The sequence below is a fragment of the Colletes latitarsis genome, chromosome 7, assembly GCF_051014445.1.
Source record: "Colletes latitarsis isolate SP2378_abdomen chromosome 7, iyColLati1, whole genome shotgun sequence".
Classification (NCBI taxonomy): domain Eukaryota; kingdom Metazoa; phylum Arthropoda; class Insecta; order Hymenoptera; family Colletidae; genus Colletes; species Colletes latitarsis.
The window spans coordinates 11,433,491-11,456,844 of record NC_135140.1 but is presented as its reverse complement, the minus strand read 5'-3'; the positions used below and the strand labels follow the sequence as shown (position 1 = coordinate 11,456,844).

Here is a 23,354-nt window from a genome sequence, read left to right as displayed (position 1 = left end):
TTTATGAATTTTGCTAGATGTCGGAGCAAAGTTCGTTAAAGAAAGATCAGAATAAAGATATAAACGGTTCTGTAGAAGTGTTGACAAAACAATCGGTTGTTATAAAAATGAAAGAAGAAAATGATGGTTGGCAAACAGTTCGTAGCCGTTGCAGACGAGGCAGTACACACAACTTAAATATGTCTACAAGATTTCATAAACCGAGTACCGCTACTTCGTTACCGGCACTATCTATTGAATGTCCTTCAGAAAAAAATAAAAAGAAATGTTTGACCCCGGATGGAAATGGCAAACAAAAGAAAAAGTGTATCGTAGAAAAGGAAGGAAAAAATATATCTAACGAGGTAGAAAAGGTGAAAGGAGAATCAGTTACAAGTCTTACGATTAAAGATAAGGTAGAAGAAGTTTTCAAGAACACGATTAATTTGAATGAAATAAATTCTACGTCAATGATTGCAGCGATTTTTAAAAGTGACGCGGAGTTACTTGAAAAACGTATACAACAATTTATGGCTGCTCAAGCAGAAAGGGAGAGAATCATTTTGGAAGAGGAAAGAAAGACTGAAGAAGCTGATTCTCAGCGATCGCAGCAATTGTCGGACGAAGAAGCATTTTTGCATAGACAAATTTTGGAATTAGAATGCACAGAAACTGATGTTGATACAGAAACTGATGAAACAGATGGCGAGATGGTCCTTGAGATAGAGGACGAGCAAGAAACATCTCCTAATACAGTGTCTGATGACATCAGTCTAGAAGATAGGTGTGCACCATATTCATTGTATTCATTTTTTATTTTGTCATGTACCGAATATAATGTAAATTTTTACAGATATGAAAACATGTTAGACGGTATGTCTTGCGCGGAATCTGTGGATACCCTTGACCAATTACACGCGTTAGTAGCTCGTCACCCTGGTAGAGCTTTGGAATTGCATCAAAAGCTCTCGTCACCGTCGCGAAAAAGATCGTTGCCCGAAACGTTACGACGATATCAAACGAAACAAGCTTGCGCGCAGCATAAACGTCAGAAGCTCTTGATGGAGAAGTCGCAAAGATTACGAGAACTACTAAACAAAGTGAAGGATGTTAAAAGTGCAAAAAATCAGTTAATAGAAGATAAGCGAATCAGAATGGAAATGAAATTAAAAAGGGCGGAAGAAAATAGAACGCAGCATTTGTTGGAAATAGTAAGAAAAGCTCACGACGAAGATTCCAAATTGAAAGAAATTGCATTTATCAATGAACTTGAAGCACAGAACAAGAGGCACGATTTTATGGCGTTATGTCAAGAACAAGAAGAAAGATTACAAGTGCGTTGCATAACCTTATATTTTCAATAAAAATATTATAGATGTATCTGTATGTATGTAAAGTAAAGAAAAAAAAAATTATTTAATTTTTAGGGAATTCAGGAAGAACGTCAGCGTCGACAAGAAGAGAAGGCAGCTAAAGAAGCAGCAGCTGAAGAACGCAGACGTGCGTTAGAAGCGGAAAGGCAATTGCGTATTCTGAAAATGAAACAAGCTCGTCGTGAACGCGAAGAAAGAGTCGGTAAAATGCAGTTAGAAAGAGAAAAGGAACGTCAGGTAATGCATCCAATATCGTTTAGTGAAGTGTTTAGGTTAAACACTAAATGAAAGTTTTATACCTCTGTGATGCTATAATAATAATTTGATGGTGATAAATGTTGAAATCGTAGGAACTCGCACGAGAAAAAGCGAGAGATCGAGAAGAACGTTTATCGGCACTTCATGCAGCTCAGTTAGCAAATCAAGAAGAATTGCAGAAGAAAATAGCTCAAAAGCAGCAAGAATCGGCTAGGAGACACGTTGAAAATATTGAACATATTCGTCAAAGGGCAGTTGAATCTTCGATTTTAAGGTCAGAAGAAGTCCCGCCTATCCTGAAATCGTACCCTGCTAAAAAACAATGCTCTTTATGTGCAACAGTTGTAAGTTCTCATCCATTAAATTTAACTATGTTTAATATTGTAGTTTGTTTATTATTATTTAAATTTAATGGTTTCTATGGTTTCTATGCCGTTTACAGATACCCAATGAAGTCTATCTATTAAGTCATTTAAAAGGGAAGACGCATCTTGAAGCGGTGCGTAGTACGCATGATGGTCGAGAACCATCTCGAGATGAGTTACAACGCTTCAATATATCACAAATTCGCGATTTGCCGGTTTCGATAATCGATTGTAATAACACGAACGAGATGAAAGCTGCAAAAGAGAAGCAGAAGGCTTTGAAACGCCGATGTAGAAAAATGAAGCAACGAATGATTTTACGCGGCAAGGAATGGGAAGATGATCATAAGGTAGATGTAAACCAGCCCACCGAGTCGACTAACAAAGCAAAGTTTCGTCGAAATTTAAAAGAACTGGATCGATTGTATTACAATCATTCGAAGACTGCGTGGTCAAGTGTCGCCATTGCTGCTTTGGAGCGCTACCTGGGTGAAATAATAAGAGCTTTTTCAAAATCGGTAAGTTGTTACTAACCTTATTAACTTGCGAATATTTCTCGTTTTAGTAATAATTCTTTTTTATAAATGAAAGTACTTACGGATTTTCAATCGGAATAATATATTACAATGTTTAAAAAATAGCGTAACAGTGAAGTGTCAATTTGTATGTTTTTCTGTCGTTTTGACATTCAAAATCAATCGTGACAACATTTTTATGCTTTTTTTAATAAGTTCACATTAAGTGGTCAATTTTGAAAAAATAAAATTAATGAATAATGAACGAATTACACATTTAGTAATCGTTTATTTTTATTTTAATATTTCAGTGTCCATTAGATCAAAATGCATTTCGGCTTTTGAATGGATTCGATGTTTTAACAAATCTACTAAATCTGGGTCTGCAAATGCAAAATGCATCTCACAATCTTCCAAACAAGTAAGTTTAAAATAGTATGGTTTCGTCACTTTGTATTCTTTTTTTTTTTAAATGTACTAAACAATAGCTAAATGCGTTTTAAGTTAAGAAAAAAATCATTTTACCGTAACTTCTTTAGAACGAGTAAGAATGTGCGGAATCTCGAAATTATCCGGGAAAATACTTGTCAAATGTTAGGTTATGAAATTTACGAATATTCGAATACAAATAAGTTTAACAAGTGGTCTTAACCCAAATCGATTCTAATTATTTTGAGCTATATATAATATTATTAGATGCACAATTAAAAGCTATTTAATATTTTACGTCTTATTGTTACGATTTAAATCGGGTTTCTTTCGTATGTTTAGAAGCATCGTTTCAGTGTGCCGTGTGTATAAGTTCAGTGTCAGCGGGAATGACACAAATATCGAAGCAGTTTTATCGAGCAACAAAATTCTGGTCATCTTGGATCTTCTCCTTCAACACTTGGAGGTAAGTCAAGCATTATATCGATACAATTATTACTTGCTCTACATAATATATAGGAACCTATTAATGCGTGTCAATATAAGCTATGTCGTTCCTTTTCTTGGTTTATTTTTTATTTATCGCTATACAAAGAAGTGATATACTAGTTAGTACGAATTATTTCACTGAACGTGATACATACAAGCAGCGAAACAGGAAAGGTTATATGTATGTGTTTCGATATGAAAACTGTAGCATTTCACCTTAGATCCGCTAGAGGTCTCGTCAGTTAAGTTTCTTAGCAGTTGTTACAGTCCTCTCATATGAAGGCTGACTGCTGTAAGAAACAGGTCGAATTTATCGGTAAGAAAAATGAGCCATATATTTATTAAATTTGCGTTGTATTATACAAACTCGATAACTTCGGGCACAACCCTCGCCTTAATTAATATAGAAATAGTAATTCAAATAGTTTTAATGAAAGGGTGATGAGGGAGGTTCAGCGAATTGCTGTTTTACAACCTAACCTTATAGTTAGTTGTAATAATTTTAGGCGATAGATATGTTTTCGAATTCCCTGGTTCATGTATGTATAAATATTAAACATCTGACTAGTTAATAGCAGAAACATTTTAAGAGGTGTCGGCGCCTCTTTTCATCTGTTTATATCCTACTTTTTTACGCTACCACTTCGTTCTGGAAAGTGGGTTATCCGTATATCATCTTACGACCTTAATCTTTCTTCGCGGAAAAGTGATTCTTTCGTTAAAAATTATTTGTACCGATCGAAAATACTTCTTTAATATATTTTTATTTAATTTTTTTTACCAATTTAAATAGTTTCACATTTTTTTTGCTTTCTCTGGGGGGATGTGTACACTCGGAGGAAGGGCACATTTCCACGAGTAGGGGGAGGGAGCGCGGAAAAAGATTTATCACGTAAAAAAAACGTAGATAATTAAACATTTTTTATATGTTGTTCGCTAAAACAAGTTACAAAATAAACATGAAATAAATGATGAAATTCGTATAAGAAAACTCGTCGACGCACAAATTTGTAAACCGAGAATTCACGCAGAAGCGATAAGCGAGCGGTTTCTCCTTCGTTCTGGTCTGTTTTGGAGCTCATTTCGAGGTTGGTAAATAAACGAAGGCAAAGGCCGTCGTGCCTGTCCTGTCCGACTTGTCAAAATAAGGATTAAGAGTCTTAGGGGCTGGCTTTAGCTTGCATCTTCTGCCTCGGAGCCGGCTCCGTTCGAGTATTTAACTCATTCTCCGAACACGAGCCGGTAAGTTGGATGTTGGAATCTATCGAAGAATTTCGGTTGCAAATATTACGGTCCGCGCAATGTTTCCGATTCCTCGATAGCTTTCACTTTTCGACAAGTGAACATTCAGACTGAATTTGTTTGAAAATTCTCGATTATAAAGGATTATAAAATTAAATATTTTTGAAATAATGGCGTCCATTACCACGATTATGAATGGCCTTTTTATGTTTTCATAGAATTTATATGTATATAGGCCCAGAAGTTGAAATAATTCTCGTAGAAAGTTAATTGTTTTGAAAAGTCCACAATATTCTTCAGAAAATATCACAAAGTATATAACAATATAAATACTTTATTCGTTTTTTTAAATAATATTCAGAATCAACTTCAGGTTTAAATAGCTGGTACAGAAGTGTCTTTAAAGCAAGCTTTCATCAAAAATTGAGATTAACGAGACCCACGAATGTTCGTTTTTTTCCTGTGTAATTTTTTCGCCACTGTAGGAGCGTAGATGTCACGATTCTGAAATCTTTGACGGTTATCGATTCTTCTGGTTGTTTGAGAAAATGGTATACCGTGGCTCTGATGGATAAGTGATGTGCAAAAGGGGAGGACGAGGTTGAAAGTAGAGAAGCGAAGTTGAAATGCACGTGTTTCCACTGACGCGCAGAACCTGCATTTCTAAACTATTTCCTAACGTATTTATAAGAGCATGATTGCACATACGTTGCTCGTCAAAACGAATTTTATGAAATTTACGTCATTCACGTATATCCTGATGTTCGTAAATTGTGATCTATTTTTCTTTTTGATCATCGAACATCGTCTTTTTCTTCTCCGTGGATGTTATCTTCTTTGACTTATTTTTACTTCTTCCCACGAATACCATTTACATTATTTTTTAAAATTATTTTTTCCACGAACATCATCCTTCGTGTAATTTTCTTCTTTTTTTATTCACATTGCCTTCTATACTTATCTCTTCTTTCACAATGTCTTCTTTATTATCGTATAGTATTTTCGAGTTTTCTTCTTAAATACTATCTTCTTTATCACGTTTCACTTCTCTTCTTCTGATCATCTTTTATATATTTCTTCTTTCCACGTTACTAGCATCCTTCACTTCATCCTTCGTGTGATTTTCTTCTTTTTTTATTCACATTGCCTTCTATACTCATCTCTTCTTTCACATCGTCTTCTTTATTATCGTATTTTCGAATTTTCTTCTTAAACACTATCTTCTGTACCACGTTTCACTTTTCTTCTTCTCATCATCTTTTATATATTTCTTCTTTCCACGTTACTAGCATCCTTCACTTCATCCTTCGTGTGATTTTCTTCTTTTTTTATTCACATTACCTTCTGTACTCAGCTCTTTTTCCACATCGTCTCCTTTATTATAGTACTTTCGAGTTTTCTTCTTAAATACTATCTTCTTTACCACGTTTCACTTCTCTTCTTCTCATCATCTTTTATATATTTCTTCTTTCCACGTTACTAGCATCCTTCACTTCATCCTTCGTGTAATTTTCTTCTTTTTTTATTCACATTGCCTTCTATACTCATCTCTTCTTTCACATCGTCTTCTTTATTATAGTATTTTCGAGTTTTCTTCTTAAATACTATCTTCTTTATCACGTTCCACTTCTCTTCTCATCATCTTTTATATATTTCTTCTTTCCACGTTACTAGTATCGTTCTGATTAGTCCCAGTCTAAGTTTAAGAACTTCATGTTTAATTAAACGATGCAAAGATTCTTCTCCAAATTATTCCTTCGTTCTTCCAACTCTCTTCTTCGATAACGTCGCTTCTCCCGTTACTTCCACGTCTCTTTTCTCTTCTCATCGTTTCCGTTTTCTTTCCCTTCGAGACCACGGTTTTCTCTCCCGTTTTCGATTTTTCTCTTCGCGAATTTCCGGTTCCTCGCCGGGCAATAATTCCCGAACCAAAGGTGTCACTGTGCAAACGCGCCAGAACGATCGTCGCCACGTTCGAAGTCAATCGTTTCGCTCGATGATACGTCGTAATCGGTCGACGAATTCACCGGCGTGATTTCAGGATCGATTTTTCACGCTTCGTGGATACGGCACTGGCACGTTCCTTCTCCTGTTCCTCCCCCGGGAATCCCCCTCCACAAATGCATTAGCGGCGAGAGAGCTTTTAGTGACGTCACCCACGCACACACACACGTAGACGAGAATCGGGTTATACGGTGAAAGGAGCGTGTGTTCCATGCAGAATGTGCGTGGGTACTTCTGTCGCCGTTTCCATCAAGCTCTGTTTCGAGGACCCGGCCTAATCTTTTGTCTCGTCCTCCTATCGGCGCTTTCTCAACGACCTCTTCGCAGGTTCCCGAATTCGGCTGTTTCTCATATTTTATGGGTCTACGAAATTCCTTCATCCCGGAGGCCTTCGCGACTGCCACAAGTAAAAATTATTTTTCAACGCGGAATAAATCGCCATAAATTGACGCGTGATCCGTTCCAGGAAACAGCAACCGCCAAAAATAAAACTGTATCTTTAGGGCTGGAGCAAGTTAATCACCTTGAAATCATAGGTTTAGCACGGGACAACAAACTTACCTGGAAAGAACGTCTACGTTGAATATTTATTTGCTAAACAGAGTTTCGTTCTAAGTGTGTGTTTAATTAATGTAGTTTTACAAAATGAAAATGCTGTTCGTAGCTTGACGGTTTTCTGCTAACTAAACATCGCCGCGTCTTCCAGGATCGATACGAAATGTTCGCTCTTTTTATTAAACAGTCCTGGATGAATTAGAATTTGGACGATTGCACAAAGAAATCGATTGTCCTGTAGGGTCCGCGAATGCTTTTCAATCTCGTCCGTCGGCTAAACAAATTTACAGTTTCCCGTAAATCGTTCGAGATCGCTGACCCACCCTCGCCATTTTATCCCTTTTATTCCGTTTTTCGACTGCGCGATCGTACGTTTCCTTGGACGTTATAGAGAAACTCGATGACTCGGGACTGGATTGATCGCTCGTAAAAAAAAAAGGGAAATATTCTCCCTAAATTCTGTTAATCTAGGCGACTCGAAATCCAAAGGGTCCGCACGAGCAAAGTAGATTTGTTGCAACGCGGTGCCCGAAAATTGTAGAATCAACTATTTATGGAAGTTAAAAAGCAAACATGAAAAATCTGAGAACAAACCTTGGAGAGAACATTCTAGATATTTTTTACGTGTATGATAATATATAGATGAAATTCAGTGACTTTATTTGCTCCTCGTTGAATTCTATTTAGCAACTGTTTAGGTTTGTTCTTAGTAAAAGTTTTCTAAGGAAGACTTTAAATCGAGCAACAAAAATTTGTGAGGGGTTCGTAAGACTCCGTCGGGAGGCAATTTCTGTCCTAAAACCGAGCCGAATACGGAGAAACGCGAGCTGTTTGTTAAGTGGTCCTCGAAGGACCTATCGAAGCTGGGACGTTTAGGGGCCATATTCTCCAGGATTCTTATCGAAACCTTCCGACTCGTTACCTCTAATTTAGCATTTTAAATGTCGCCTATATACACCGTTGATCGTCCAGTCCAGCAAGCAGGAATCAATGACTCAACGTGCCAGGAATTCGTCTTCTCCAGCATCCGCGGTGATCTCCAGGCTTGGAAACATGGCGACCACCCGACTAGTAGTCGCTCGTCTTAGTGGGCATTACAATTTCGAGAGTATCAGCCTCGCGATGGCCCGAAGAGCCTTTTAGAAAAGCGATATCGGTTTTCGAAATGATTGGGCAGACTACTCAGCTCGAACAGGATGGTCTTTAACTAACGATTCCACAGGGACTTCTTTTATTGCTTCTCAGTAGGACAATTACAGTGATCAATAGTAACTTGAGGAATTATATTCTTATACCTGTAACTTTATAGAAAAGTAATACTCAACATTGTATGTACCTGCATACACTGTATATGTCATTGTACAAATTATACAGGGTGTTCGGTCAAAATAAGATGAAAATCAAAAATATCAATATCTTGACTGAGGCTTTATTAAAAAGTTATTAAAAAATTAAATAAAAAAATTTGAAATCATTCTGAAAAAATTATTTTTGGTTGTGAGGGTCAATTACAATCATTTTTGGTGGATAGACATACCACCGAAATCCTATCCACTTTTGAGAAAAAAAATCGAGTAGGTGCTGGAATTTTTGGGTGGAAAAAAAGACTTTCGAATCGCCTTGGAAAAATTATTTTTAGTTACAGGGGTCAATTACAAGCATTTTTGCTGAATAGACATACCCCCGAATTCCTGCGCACTTTCGAGAAAAAAATTCCTTACCGAAAATATAATTTGAGGCCAGAAATGCTTCCCCGAAATTTCATGCGAATCATTAAAATATCATAACTCCTGAACGGATTGGACGATTTTAATGTTTAAAAAAGCAAACTACGCGTATTTTGATGGAGAATATGAGGAAATTCCAAAAATATTCAAAAAGTTGCTCCTTGAACCCGTAAAATACGAAAAACTCCATAAAAATGGTCCAATTTTCAAACTGCCATAACTCCTACAATAGCGAATGTATTTCATTGAAACTTTTTTCTGAAGTAGAGCTCATGGGTACCTACAAAAAAGTATTAGACAACTTTTCTATAGAGTATCAAACAAATTTATTAAAAACGAAAAACAAATTTTTAAGAAAAATCCACAGGGGTAGGTGCCTAAATTTTTCGATGAAAAAAAAATGTTTCAAATCGTTCTAAAAAAATTATTTCTAGGTTCTGGGGTCAATTACAATCATTTTTGGTCATTAGACATACCCTCGAAATCCTACCCACTTTCGAGAACAAAATTCGAGAAAATGTAAAATTTTTCGACAAAATTAAAAAATTTCAAATCATTCTAAAAAAATTATTTTCCGTTGCGGGGGTCAATTACAATCATTTTTGGTCGTTAGACATACCCTTGTAATCCTAACCATTTTCGAGAAAAAAATTCCTTACCGAAAATATAATTTCTGGCCAGAAATGTTATCCCGAAATTTCATGCGAATATTTAAAATATCATAACTCCTGAACGGATTTGACGATTTTGATGTTTAAAAAAGCAAACTACGCGTATTTTGATGGAGAATATGAGGAAATTCCAAAAATATTCAAAAAGTTGCTCCTTGAACCCGTAAAATATGAAAAACTCCATAAAAATGGTCCAATTTTCAAACTGCCATAACTCCTACAATAGCGAATGTATTTCATTGAAACTTTTTTCTGAAGTAGAGCTCATGGGTATCTACAAAAAAGTATTAGACATCTTTTCTGTAGAGCGTCAAACAAAATTACTAAAAATTAAAAACGACGTTTCAAGAAAAATCGACGAGGTGCCTAAATTTTTCAGCAAAATTGAAAAATTTCAAATCGTTCTGGAAAAATTATTTTTAGCTAGAAGGGTCAATTACAATAATTTTTGGTGAATAGATTTACCACCGAAATCCTCCCCACTTTTTAGAAAAAAATTCAGTACGGGCGGAACTTTAAACGTTAATAACTTTTTAACGAAGCCTCCATCAACAAATTAGTATTCTTGATTTTCGTCTTATTTTGGTCTCTAGAATCTCCTAAGGGAAGTAATAAAAGAAGTTCCTGTGGAATCGTTGCCATTGTACAAATTATATGTACACTGTATGCAGGTACATACAATGTTTAGCATGTATTTGTATGACTTGTACGATACAATTATATGAAAAGCATAATTTCACGAAATATGTAATACAAACGTAATTTAAACAATTATACAATACCAGAATACCACCTCATTCGCCTTGATGTCTGTTCTATAACTAATATTTTCATCAAGATATAATATAAAGAACAGCAAAATATCAGTTGGATTTTGAAATAATGGTGAATTATTTTCTTGTTTATAGAGTCTGGCGAAACTTGACGACCAACTCCAGGTACAGGAGGCGTCCAGTAGTTCGACCGGAAGCGGAATCGTCGCTAACAGCGTGATGCAATTGCTCTGCAGTTTGATCCCCGAGGAACCGTTCGAGAAATCGGCATTGCAGACACGGGTCCAAGATATCGTCGGGTGAGTATCCAAAGTGCTCGATGCATCTTGATGTTCACGTGTTATGACACTTTAAAAATTCAATGTCTACATTTAGTGTCGATCGTACTTTATGCGTTGATGCTGTTCCTTTTCTCCGAGTGGCGTGCTATTTAAAGTAGCGCCGCGTATTAAGGGACAGACATCATAAATGCATTTTCCTAAATTAGAAACGGGGATGTATGCCCATGCAAGAAAAACAGCAAAGTTCATTTACGAGTATTAATAAAAGTTAGAACTGGATCCATTTTCTAGACGTAGATCTTGTATTCGTAGACCTTCAGATGATAATAAAACAGCCTGAATACCGTGGTGCCACACTCTGTGTATTGCTATGATCATCATCGTAAAAACATATTTTTATTAAATTTATAATCTGTAGAATCTTGTACAGAATCTTAGAAAAAAAAGTTGACAATTTATTTTTTTAAATTGACTTCATTTAGTAAATAAAAAGAAAAGCAATATGTACCTGAATACCGTGGTGTCACATCGTAAGAATATAATTGCAAACGTAATGACGTAGTCGACGTAATTGCAAATAGAAAGGTTCTTCGATCATTTTTTTTTAAACATTCGTATATTGTACGCGTAAAGTGCACGGTTAAATTTGGAAGAATTTTTATGGAATTCTTTTATGCGTTTAAAGCAGAAACACCCCAGTGTACTATTCCATGAGTAGAATTTCATTTCAAAACGCGTAAATTAATAATTTGTCCGTCCAGAGAATTATCTATAAAAATGAAACCTGTGGTAGTTCCGGGAAGAACTATGAAAAATTTGAATATTCTCCCCCTTTTAAGTGGGTTGAGAGATTTGGAAAGGTCGAAGAAAGCAAAAGCATATTTTTATTAAATCCATAATGTAGCAACTATAATCTATAGAATGTTATACAGAATTTTAGAAAAAAAAGGTCGACAGTTAATTTTTTTGAATTGACTTCGTTTGATAAATAAAAAGAAAAGAAAAATGTACACACAGGGAGTATGCCAACCAAAGCCAATGAAATTGGAAGTTATATTTTAATATTTAGATTAATAGAATTATTTTGAGAATTGTTTAATTCGTCGCACAAATCGCTTCCGTTTGTTTGTTGCTCGAAAGACACCGGTACCCGGTTTCTTTGAGAACGAACAACGAGAAAAAGAAAATCTTTAACACTTTGACGCGCACGGACCACCCCCGTAGGAAAACATGACGACTCTGTCGTGCGAGCAGAACTTAATACGCGAGTCACGGAAAAGTGACAAGTTGCAAGCTGTTTTCGTTGGATCCACGGCGATATCCGACCTTCGCCAGGAAGACACGGCGCACCTGGGTCAACTTCCTCCTCCGGGACCTCCCAAATTGTCGGTTAATCCTTCCCTATTCGCACCGAATCATTTTCTCCGTTTCGTTCCGGTCGTCTGAACATTTTCATTTCACACAAAATAGAACGAAACTGTTGGGTTAAGGTAATGAAACTGAATGATTCAAAACACACAAAGTTAATTTATTTATTAAACTTGGAAAAAACATAACGAAACATGTAATTGCACGATAAACGATACGTACTACAAAGCACAAAAACTCTCTGTTTTGATCCAAAAGCTGGAAATCGCGATTGAAATTCCAACGAGAACAGTCAAATTTGTAATAAATATTAAAATTTACCGGTCGTTCGAGTCGATTTATATTTCACAACGAACGGATGAAAATTTAACTTAATAAATTCTTGGTTCACGGCGTCCTACTTGCTCTAAATAAATATTAGTACTGGTGTATCAGTCGCTAAGAACCGACCATTTTGATGAAAAGTAACGTCTCGAAGTTGTATTGAGTTTATTAAAATTTAAATAGAAGTGGAAGATTGCCCCAGGCGTATCGAAGTCGTAAAAAGAAGAAAAAGTTCGTACAAAAATAGAATGATTCAAAGAAATTTAAACATAGATCTAAGACTTCGCGTCCTGGTTTAAGAATAGTCGCAGTATCGGGCATCGAAGTCTCCGATATATAGATTTAATCAGAAATTTTCTTGGCGCGCGGATAAACGATAAAAACGAAACAAAAATAATATGCCAATAACGAAAGAACGAAACCGTTTTTGCGTTTAAAATTTCAATAAATTTCGATTGTCGATTCGAAGAATAAGTAGATCTAATTATTTATTCGATATAAATTATTTATTTGGGCGTTTATATGCTTTTCAATAAGAGTTCGATCGATCGGTTGTTTGTTTATTGTGAATTAATTTACAGTAAACCGACGCTAGTACTTTATCGTCCCGGCGAATCTAGAAAATTTCGAGTTTACTGACTGTAACGTCCAACTTTGAATAATGAACGACGAAGGCGCGATCAGAATGATTGCTGGTCGGCCGCCGGTAGTCGAATTATTATGATTAATTTCCTGCCGATGCGAGAATGGCCTAGTCACGATTTTTACTCACCGTCGAGATTGCTTTTCGCTCGTACCTTTAAAGTGCGCAGATGTCTAAGGACGATCGATCATTTTGCACCACGTAATACGCATTTGAGAATCGTTAAGTACATTCACCGAGCCTCCCCTTCGAAAAAAATGTACGCGTGACGTTTTCGCGCGTCCCGATCGAAATTTTGTAAATATTAAAAATTAATTTTATTTTTATTTCCTCCCTCCATTCGTTCGAACGATCGGTGAAACAACAGAGATAAATAAACGATGCAAAACGCTTATCTCCTGGCCTCGCAATCTATGATTAAAGAGTCATATACACGCTGGTATCTCTCTCAGGAATTATTTTCTTGTTCTCCATCGAGGTAAATGGCCCTTTTGTCGTAAACCGCTGCCACAAAGCGAGAAGCATCGCGTAACGCGCGCCATCGTTTCCCTTTTTGTTGGTTCCTTTTACTGCATACGCGAGCCGCAATGTACTCGGAGCTGCTGCGAATTTTAAATAATTTGTTATTGCGCAAAAGAAGCACGCCTTCTTTTGAGCCGTTCGGACCAAGTTTTATTCGGCGTGGCTTTATACTGATGATACATGGTAGATTTAGATACATTGAAGTGCAGGGCAAAGTATACTGGGGAGCTAGAGAGCTTGCCCTTGGATGAAATTCAGGTTTAGCGATCAAATCTTTTAGAAAAGGTTACGTCAGTTAAACTTACTGATGATTCATTTTTATTCATTTGCTCGTCGCTTATTGGACCTCAAAATACCCTTACAGATAAGTTTTCCAACAGATCTAGGACTAAACGTTAAAATTTACATCGTTTTTAGAACGTGCAAATTCCTCATGCAAAAAGAAATCGAAAAGCCCTTCGCCATTTTGCAATCGGAGGCTTCGTTTTCAAGATACAAGCGTTTAAAGTTTTTAAATGGCGCGCATGTGACGCTGCACGATTAGCTGATTGAAATAAAAATGTCGCGCATCAAGAATCGCGTTAGTGAACTTTAACTGCTTGTATTTCGATAACGAAGCCTCCGATTGTAAAATGGTAAAGGACTTTTCGATTCCTTTTTGCACGAGGAATTTGACTTACGTTACAATTTTTGCAATAGTTCAATCTAAAAGACACACAACCGTGCACGATCTTTTTTAACAAACCGTTTGAAGTTCCTTAAAAATCGTGTTTAATATTTACTTTACGTCGTATGATTTCTGTTCTTATCTACGTTAGTAACAATCAATGACTCATTCTTTGTACCTAATGCAATGGAGAACTCTCGAGAGCGATGATAATCGGAGCTCAAGTGGTAATCAACGAGGTAATTGCTAGAACGCTTCTAGAAAAATCAGTCGACAAACACTCTTATTATTAATCCCGATGAGTTGATCGAACGAACATTCTCCGAGCTCATTCCCTTTCGCTTCCTGAGATGTTGATACTGTGTTAATCGAAGTAGGATCAACCCACGCAATTGGTAATTTACTTTTGGAACGCGTACGAGCGTTACTCAGATTCCCCCTGCTCGCGAAATTAATAAGGTACCCGTCGAATTAAGACACCGAAACGTTCCATCGAATCTTATTATTTCTACTCGGTGGTTTGACAATTATAAAGATTATTAATATTATTACCTCCTACGTTATTTCTATTATTCGGCATAAAAAACATATTTGTGCCTGGCTGCAAATTTGGAAATATACTTTTACTTTGATCGTTACACGTTCTGTCACGATTAGAATTTAATTCCCTTAAAATTAAGAGGCACCGCGATCGATACATCGTAGGAAGTGGAATCGTGTCAATTTGTAAAATCGTTACCCCGGTTATACTAACCGATTTCTCCCCTGGTGTAAATCACAGTTTACTTTGGTTAATTGGATCGCTCGTAGAAGGAACACGGAGCGTTTTCAGTTTTTGTTTCTCTTTGGAATAGAATTAGCTGAGCTTTTCGATCAGCTTGTCGGCATTTGCGACTACGATTGCCTCAAATTAAATATAAACACAACGTTTGAAGTAAATATCGCTGTTCGCCCTCTCGCGACGTTGCTCGTATTGTCGTCGTATTTGTTTATTTTACGCAATGACTGTTTACCGCTTAAACGCGCACGTATTATATCATTATAAACAATTCTCCATCATTATTTTAGCAGTTCTTAATTACTGCATTCTATATTAACAGTAAACAGTGTCAGTGAGATTTGTAATATCTGCGAAACTTGCATAATATATTCGAACGTCGTCGATTCGTTCGAGAATCGGAATCGAAAATTCGCGTTCGTCGTTCGCGGAAGTGTGATGTATTTTTTTATTCCCCGTTTATTTACGAAGTTTCCGGTTAAAATCCGTACGTAACGTTTCGCGTGGCCCCCTCGTAAGTCGACGGATTAAAATCGGATTTCTTCTACGATAAGTAGCTTAGGGAAGCACACGATTCAAACGACGTTACGAAAATATTAGCAATGAGATCCACTTTATCGCGAAAATGAAAAAGTTGCGCTTTAGCGCGACGCGATTAATCCCGTGAGTTGCGCGAAACAAAGTTACGCGAGAGACTATGGTCGTTCCTTCTTCTTCCGGAGGGCGGGGCAAATCTATTTTATTAATATAACGGCGCTGCTGTTTGATCTGATAATTGCGTTTGACTGTTCTAAAGAGCATCTCCGCTTTTTCCCGTGCTTGCCACGGCAAAGGCCCTTCTGCGGGCCATTTTCCCCCGAGCAGTTTCAAAGCGCTGGCTCCTCTCAGTTTTCTTTGACGATTATTGATTTAATGAAAATATAGACGCACAATGGCTACGACCCGACAATTTCTACGTAAAATCATCCATTAATCGTAGACTGCCGCGACCAGTGTAAATAAATAAATTTTCACATAGGTAAATTAAGAAAGCTCGAAAAAATGAACCACTCACCTTTTTCTAATTTTATTTCTCAACGTCGTACGAATCGTTCTCTTTAACTTCCACAATTTATTTTACGATCATAAGTGAACACTGATTATCGATAACGTTGAAAATAATCGAGCGTGACCAAAAAAATAAAATGGAACGCTCACCTTTTTTTAATTTTTCTCCTTAACATCGTACGAATCGTTCTTTTTAACTTACGACGACTATAAGTAAATACTAATTATCGATAACGTTGAAAATAATCGAGTGTGACCAAAAAAATAAAATGGAACGCTCACCTTGTTTTAATTTTATTTCTCAACGTCGTACGAATCGTTCTCTTTAACTTCTACAATTTATTTTACGATCATAAGTGAACACTAATTATCGATAACGTTAAAAATAATCGAGTTTAACCGAAAAACTACAATTCCGTCACCGATAATTACCAGAAACCAGATAAGAAATTTAATCGTTCTCGATGGTTGTTCTTCCGTCAGAATAATTAAAAATTAATATTATTTGGTAACTGCGTTCCTCGAGATTTTCGACGGCGGTTTTCGATAAAAATTTTTCGGATAATTGTTATTTCGGTCGTCCGTTTCCTAGGATGTTGACTAATTTTTGTTGGACAAGGTCCAAACGGCAACGTCGCGCACCTGCCACAGAGAAAAGCTTAGAAGTTTAGACGAGGCGAGCCGAAAAGTGAGACAGAAGAGAGAGAAATCGTTAGCGGTCGAAGCAGAAAGGGGAAGGAAGAAAAAATATCACGAGGGGAGGGGGGGTGAATGAGCGAGGCGGGTTGGGTACGTAATCTGCTAATGGACTCTCTCTCCCTCTCTCCCTCTCCTTCTCTTTCGTCGTCCAAATTCACCCTCATTCGGCGCACGGTTCCCTCTAACTCTCCTTCGACCCTCCTGGATTCGACTCGACTCATCCTCTGATTCTCTGTTTCCTTTTTTCCCCCTTTTTTCTTTACGTGTTGCTACAACCCAGAACTGCACAAAACGGTATTTGATGTAGAATATAATAGAACACAGGACGCTCTGTAATTATAAAACGTACATTTATATTTAGAAAAATGTACGAGCCCCCAACTGTCGCACAGTGTTAGAGAAAAAAAAATCAATTTTCCATTAAAATAGCCTTATTTACGTATCTGGAATTTACATGCAATTTATAATGAGATACATAAATATATAATTGAGAATAATTCAGAAACAATTAAGAAATTTTATACGAAGGTCCTGGAATTAAACCTAATTAATCGTCTGTTAAATTAATAAAAATAATCGACGTGGAAGTTCGAACTCAAGTATAGTAATTCCCCAGGTAGATTCGATCACTCTGTTATTATTGCGTAGTTTTAAAATCCATTTGACTGTCGTATTTTAACGACACGAGATAATCACATATGATTAATTGCCATGCACTTTGGGATAGGTTGGGTGAGTTCTGATCATCTTTTCCATATGAAAGGTAGTTATTAGCGGATAGCAGCGAGAACGTAATGGTGTAACGATTAAGGTGCAAGTGAATTTGATGTAAATATTAATATATTAATACCGTTAATGAAAATTTTAACCAGCGATTACAAATATCACGCTGTTGCAAACAATCGTGGAGTATTGAAATTTAATGATCCATCTGCGTGAATTACAATTTACTGGATGATAATCTTCCCCCCATTCTGAGTGGAGAATAGCATTGAAATTGAAGTTTAAATGCACTGAGAAATGGGGAGGATTATTGACATGGATTATGAAACAAGTACGGTTACATGGTAATGTGGTCTCATGCTTTAATTAGAACATTTAAAAAATTTTCAAACATTATTTAACTCAAATATTAGACATGTTGTTATACTTACGATCAGTTAAAATAATTTTTTGTAGTAAAATCGAACCCATTAGCACTTTAGTTTAGAATTTAATTTAAAAGCAAGCTATAATAGTTAAACTAGAAGCAGTGATTGCCATGTTTCGTTCATCATTAACGAGGTTGATATTAAAATTCGTTCCAATAGTATCAAAATAGATCGTATCGATACGTTCGGTGATTACGGAACGATTAATTTTAGTTCGGAGAATAGTGTAACGAGGAGGAAATAGAAACGAGTTTACGACGATTAGCAATTTACAAATAGTTATTTCGTGACCACGTTTTGAATAATTTAAACCAAATTAAAAATACTAAACTTTCCAATACTGTACAAATTAATTGAACCGATAAATATTCGAGGAACAACTGTCAATTTTAGTTCGGAGAATAATTTGTTCAGAAAATGATAGAAACGAGTCCAAGATAATTAACAATTTGAAAATAGTTATTTCGCGATCGTGCTTTTAACAATTCAAGCAAAATTGTAATTAGAAAAATAATTGCGTTTTTAAAAATATATTTTTGTTTTAAAAAGTACTTTAAATTTATTTTAAATTAATATTAAGCTAGGTTTCTTGGTTTTACATTTCACTGTACTACCGCTGTATTATCTTTGGTTTAGATTACGCTTGGAAAAACATTAAATGCAAGTATTCATTGAAAAATCATAAATAATAAAATTACTAGAAAGAGAAGTATTAATTTAATTATTTAGAAATACAGTTTGTTAGATAAGATAATTATAAATCTTCAGGATTAGATGATTCTATAGTATACGTAGTTAGATTTAAACAGCTCAGTCAGAAATTAGGCAGCAGATGTACTTAAAGCATCAGCTGGCCTAGTTCAGCCCGGTGTTAGTGATTCACTTTCGTCAATTACCAACTGTCTTGGGATCATTCTCCAAATATTGAGGCTCTGAACCAACATACAACATTGCAAATACAGAAACTATAGTTATCTTTTCCTTCTTCTCGATACAGTTATTCTTACAATTGTCGTTATTATCGTAATTATCATTTAACAGTCTTTGTTACATGAAAAATATCTATACATTATAAAAATGATTATTTTTTATTTTAAAACATGCTACAAGCATCGTGAGAATTAACAAATCCACAAGTGCAACAAATACGAACGAAGTTGCAGCCGATTTCAACATAATTTTAGTAGAACTACACATTTTATAGACTACACACGTGTAATCAGTAATAGTGCCGTGGAAAAGATAAATTTGCCTCCGTACTCGTGAAACTTCCGAGTTGTATCTCTTTCGAATTTAATATTTAATCTTGTTGGTCGTGAATTAGGTTTAATTGACATACACTTGTGTAATTATAAGGTTAACTATTAATGTTTATTGTAAGTATATTGGTGAATATGAGATATAGTACACATGGTGGATAACACAGCAAAGCACATCACGCGATCGTAAGAAAAATGACGAGAGAGACACACTCACGCGCACATGGCGGGCAATACGAGTTTCTATCTCAACAAATGTACAATATGATATGAAAAAATAAACGTACATTTTAGAGAGTATAGAAATACGCGAAGTGTCGTATATTTTTGTAGGGTAATAGAGAACTCGAAAATCTCGAACGCAGGGATTCCGCGATAATAGTCGACAACAGTAGCGACAACAGTAATGGAAAGCGCGGGATTGGAGCAGTATTTGATCAGGCTGGATAGGGTCGTGAGTAGAAATAGGCAGCGCGGCTGTTCCTGTTCCCATTCTGTTAAGTGCCGAATTTTACTGCTGTCTATTATCCTTCTATAATGCTCCTTGTTGACAGAGGCGGCTTTAAACGGTCCCCGGTGAAGGAAAAAAAAAAATGCACATCGAAGTTCATTCGCTGAACATTTCTCATATTCCGGGACGCGCGTTATCCCGGTTCTGTTATTTAAGATTAATGCAAGTTGACGTTTCAGCGCGTGCCAGATAATGTTCGCCCGAAAGGGTATCAAATTGTCGAGAGAGCAGACGGCGAAATCTTTTTCAGCGCATCCACGGATAAATTTCCGCGTACCTTTTTCCGTTTAACGAGCTCCATTAAACGCGTTGATTTATTATTGTTATTCGCATAAAATTTCAGGAAGGATTTCACGAGATTCCCGGCGCCATAAAATAACACGTAGACGCAGAATTTTTGCGGATTTCGTGAGCGAACAACGGCCTTTGTCAGGCAATATTTATTTATCATTTTAACGAGTAAAATGGTTTTGTGTTTACGTTGGATGACGTACGAATTTTTTCAATTCCCTGTTTTTATACCCCATGTTAGTCGGTCATTTTGTTTATTGCACGAACCTCGATAATTACAGAAATGGCGAACCCTGTTTTCGTGCAACAAGCGAGGTTATACTGTACGCCGAAGATTCTCGATATTTTTACTATTATATTGTACATGTTTCGTATTATAGTTCTAATACTGGAGATATAGTTAGAAATCGAGTCGTCAAATTGTAAAATTTGTTATAAATTAAATAGCTAAACAAGAGGGGTATCTAGTACTAAACACAGTTTCAGTTTCTCTGTGTAATTTGAGTTAGAAATTCTTGGTGTAGGTAGAGCAATGAAACAGAGATTAAACAATTTGGTAAAATTCGTTATAAATTAAATAGTTAAACAAAAGGGGTAACCAAATTTTACAGTTTCAGTTTCACTGTGTAATTCGAGTTACACAATTTTGGTGCTGGTAGAGCAATAAAACAGAGATTAACAAATTTTAACTAGAATTGGAAACAGATGACGTTACGTTAGAGGGGGTTGATTTTACTAATTTTTGCACGTTAGTGGTCCAGTCTGGATCGAACGATGAAACTGAAAACATTGTGAAATTTTTGAACACCCAGTACGCAAGCATCCTTTCGACTCCCAGCCGTGGCAGGACTCGATTGTGTGTATAGAGTACCAGGATTCGCCTCATCCCTCGGGCTACCGAAATCCCGGCGTGAATGCATTACGCGTCAACGAACTCGGAGTAGCAATATCCTGAGTTCCTGGATGTTAGAGTATGGGGATTATAATACATTACCAATTCGACGAACGTCTCCGCCATTTGACCTTGTTTCAGACTTTATTTCGTGCGCCAGCTTCTCTCTGTTCGATTTTCAGCGTTTCGTTGTTCGACGCCATTTTTATTAAATACACCCGCGGCATTCGACGCCATTCGCGTTGGCTCGATATTAATATCACGAACAATTTACGTTCATATTCGTAGAATACGGTTTTATTTATTTTACAAATCAATACGTACGTTATACACGATAAAATTAGTTTACATTTATATTTACAAGATAAATGATAGAAACTAAACTCTGATGAAGAAACGTTTAAATTATCCACGTAATTCTACGTAAAAACTATTTTTTCGTGCTTCACCTAGCAGTTGCTCTCTATAAACAAAATTTTAGTGAATTTATTTGTTTAGTAAATAAAAGAACATTTTATATTTTTGTCATAACTTCTTAACAAATCATTTATGAATTTTTTGTTATGTAACACTTTAGTCTTATTTTTACTCGTAGAACACACTTTTTATTATCGTCACTTGCAAAAGTAAATTACAGTGTTTTGAAACGTTTAATTTTCATTGTACTTAGATAGCGGTTATTTTCGCAGAGAGACGCTGGATGACGTATGTTTTTGAGAAACGTATTACTTGGAAATAGAATTCGACGAAACGATAATATTTTTTGTTTGCATTTCCGTGAATACGCGCGAAATATACATGACGGTGTAACGTTGTATGTATTACATAGATCCGGCGTCAGCACTAGAGAATAAAAGGTAAGGAGCGAATAGGGGATGCTGAAATTCGGTAGCCGGAGACACTTGTCAACGACAGGCAGGAGGTCGGTTTCAGGGGTGGATCTAGACGACGACTCTGTAAATATTGTAACAAGTGTGCCACCCTTGCCGCGCGTGGCATTGATCGTGTGCTTTGGCTAATCGATTGGAAGATAGAACATTTTCTAATTGTCCGACCGAAACCTATCTTTGCTACTGTACGCACGAAAAACGAAAATAGAGATTCGTTAATTCGAAACAGAAAAACAAAAATATGTAAAAGATAGAAACAGAGATACGAAAACAAAAAAAAACATTACGAAAATATAAATAGAATACAAGTGCAAAAATAAGAAAGAAAGTGTAAATAAAATGCAGAAATAAATGAAGATACAAAAAGAAAATAAAAATAATGATACCTTGCCAGTTCGTGATATTTTCATGAAGAAGTGACGACAAATTCTAATTTTCATTAGTAAAGTTTGAGTTTCGTTTCTTCTAAATTATACGGTACATTGCATGTTTGTTGAAACGAACTGTGAAGTTAGTAACTGTAAAATATGAATGCTAATGTGTAGGTTGTTTAAAAAACTGTTAAAGATCGTGGGTTATTATTTATTTTTGCACACAACTGCAAACGTAACTCACACCTAAGTGGCCATTCTTCGGCTTGGTGTCCCTTCCCCCGTTTCCAGGATACTCCGCTGTCGTTTTCACACTTTCGCCATTTCGTTGCGCAAACATCGTCCATTGTGGATGCAGTGGATGACACTTCTGCCAGACACATTTGCTACACTGGCATAAAAGGACTTTGTCCAAGAGGGTTCTTGGCATCGAACCACAAATTCAGGCGCACGAAATAAACGTTATTTTCGATATTTTAAATTTTATTTTAAATCGAGCTGGAACAAACCTGAAATTTACTGAACGCATTGCAACGTTAACGTCTATAATAATACATAAACATAGGGTGCGATCTTATAAAAAAACATTAATTCATTTATATTTTTTTGACATAGTTTAAAAAGCTATATTATTTTTTTAAACTACTGGTTGAAGTTTGCTTATTTAAATGTAATTTACGACTATAGTTTACAATCTATAATATACAAACGTTCCCAAAAGTAGCGGTAAATATAGTTCAGAATCACATTGAAAAAAAAAACAGAAAAATGGTTCGCGAATAAAAAAATAAAAGCTGACCCCCTAGTGAATGCAACCACATCACGTTCACGCTTTGCAGCTAGAATTCACCGAGTGTAACTCCAAACAAAGTTGTTGCGCCCGAATCGAAACAAATAAAAAACAACACATTAAATCTGTAATAGAAAATATAAAAATAAAATGGTGACAGATGCAGTATAGCCATATGGAAAACAACTCGTTCTCGTTCGAGAACTTCCCTGTATTTGTTTAAGTTTGCGATTACCTTTTATACGAATTACCCTAAAATGGCCAGAACCGTAATTGCATCGCGTCGTCCCCTTTGAAAATTTATTCGACCGATACCTAGCTGGTCGATCGTCGCGTTTATCGATGAAATTGCGTCGCCGTACATTTCTCCATGAATATGTAAATTAATTTGCCCCATTACCCTCTTGGAGGTTTTGCACTTATGCGAGCGCTCGCGCTGCACCGCGAAATCGCGTAAGCTGCTGCAACGGCGCACCAGCCCTAAAGATAT

The 23,354-nt window shown here is 36.2% G+C and overlaps 1 protein-coding gene across 4 annotated transcripts in view; it reads left to right on the top strand.

Moving 5' to 3' along the window:
* Ssp3 (short spindle 3) overlaps positions 1-23,354 on the top strand; it is a 45,777-nt gene that overhangs the window by 2,573 nt on the left and 19,850 nt on the right. For 2 of the 4 annotated variants that reach the window (XR_013079951.1, XM_076768177.1), the window contains exons 4-11: positions 18-763; positions 833-1,313; positions 1,407-1,589; positions 1,703-1,954; positions 2,053-2,493; positions 2,802-2,911; positions 3,262-3,385; positions 10,516-10,679. Coding sequence is in view for 3 of the 4 variants with exons in the window: in XM_076768177.1 (XP_076624292.1) it covers positions 18-763; positions 833-1,313; positions 1,407-1,589; positions 1,703-1,954; positions 2,053-2,493; positions 2,802-2,911; positions 3,262-3,385; positions 10,516-10,679 (2,501 nt within the window). In the remaining variant the exon portion in view is untranslated. Of the gene's footprint in view, positions 1-17; positions 1,314-1,406; positions 1,590-1,702; positions 1,955-2,052; positions 2,494-2,801; positions 2,912-3,261; positions 3,386-10,515; positions 10,680-23,354 lie in introns of all 4 variants that reach the window. The other 2 variants (XM_076768174.1, XM_076768176.1) reach the window with 1 other exon arrangement.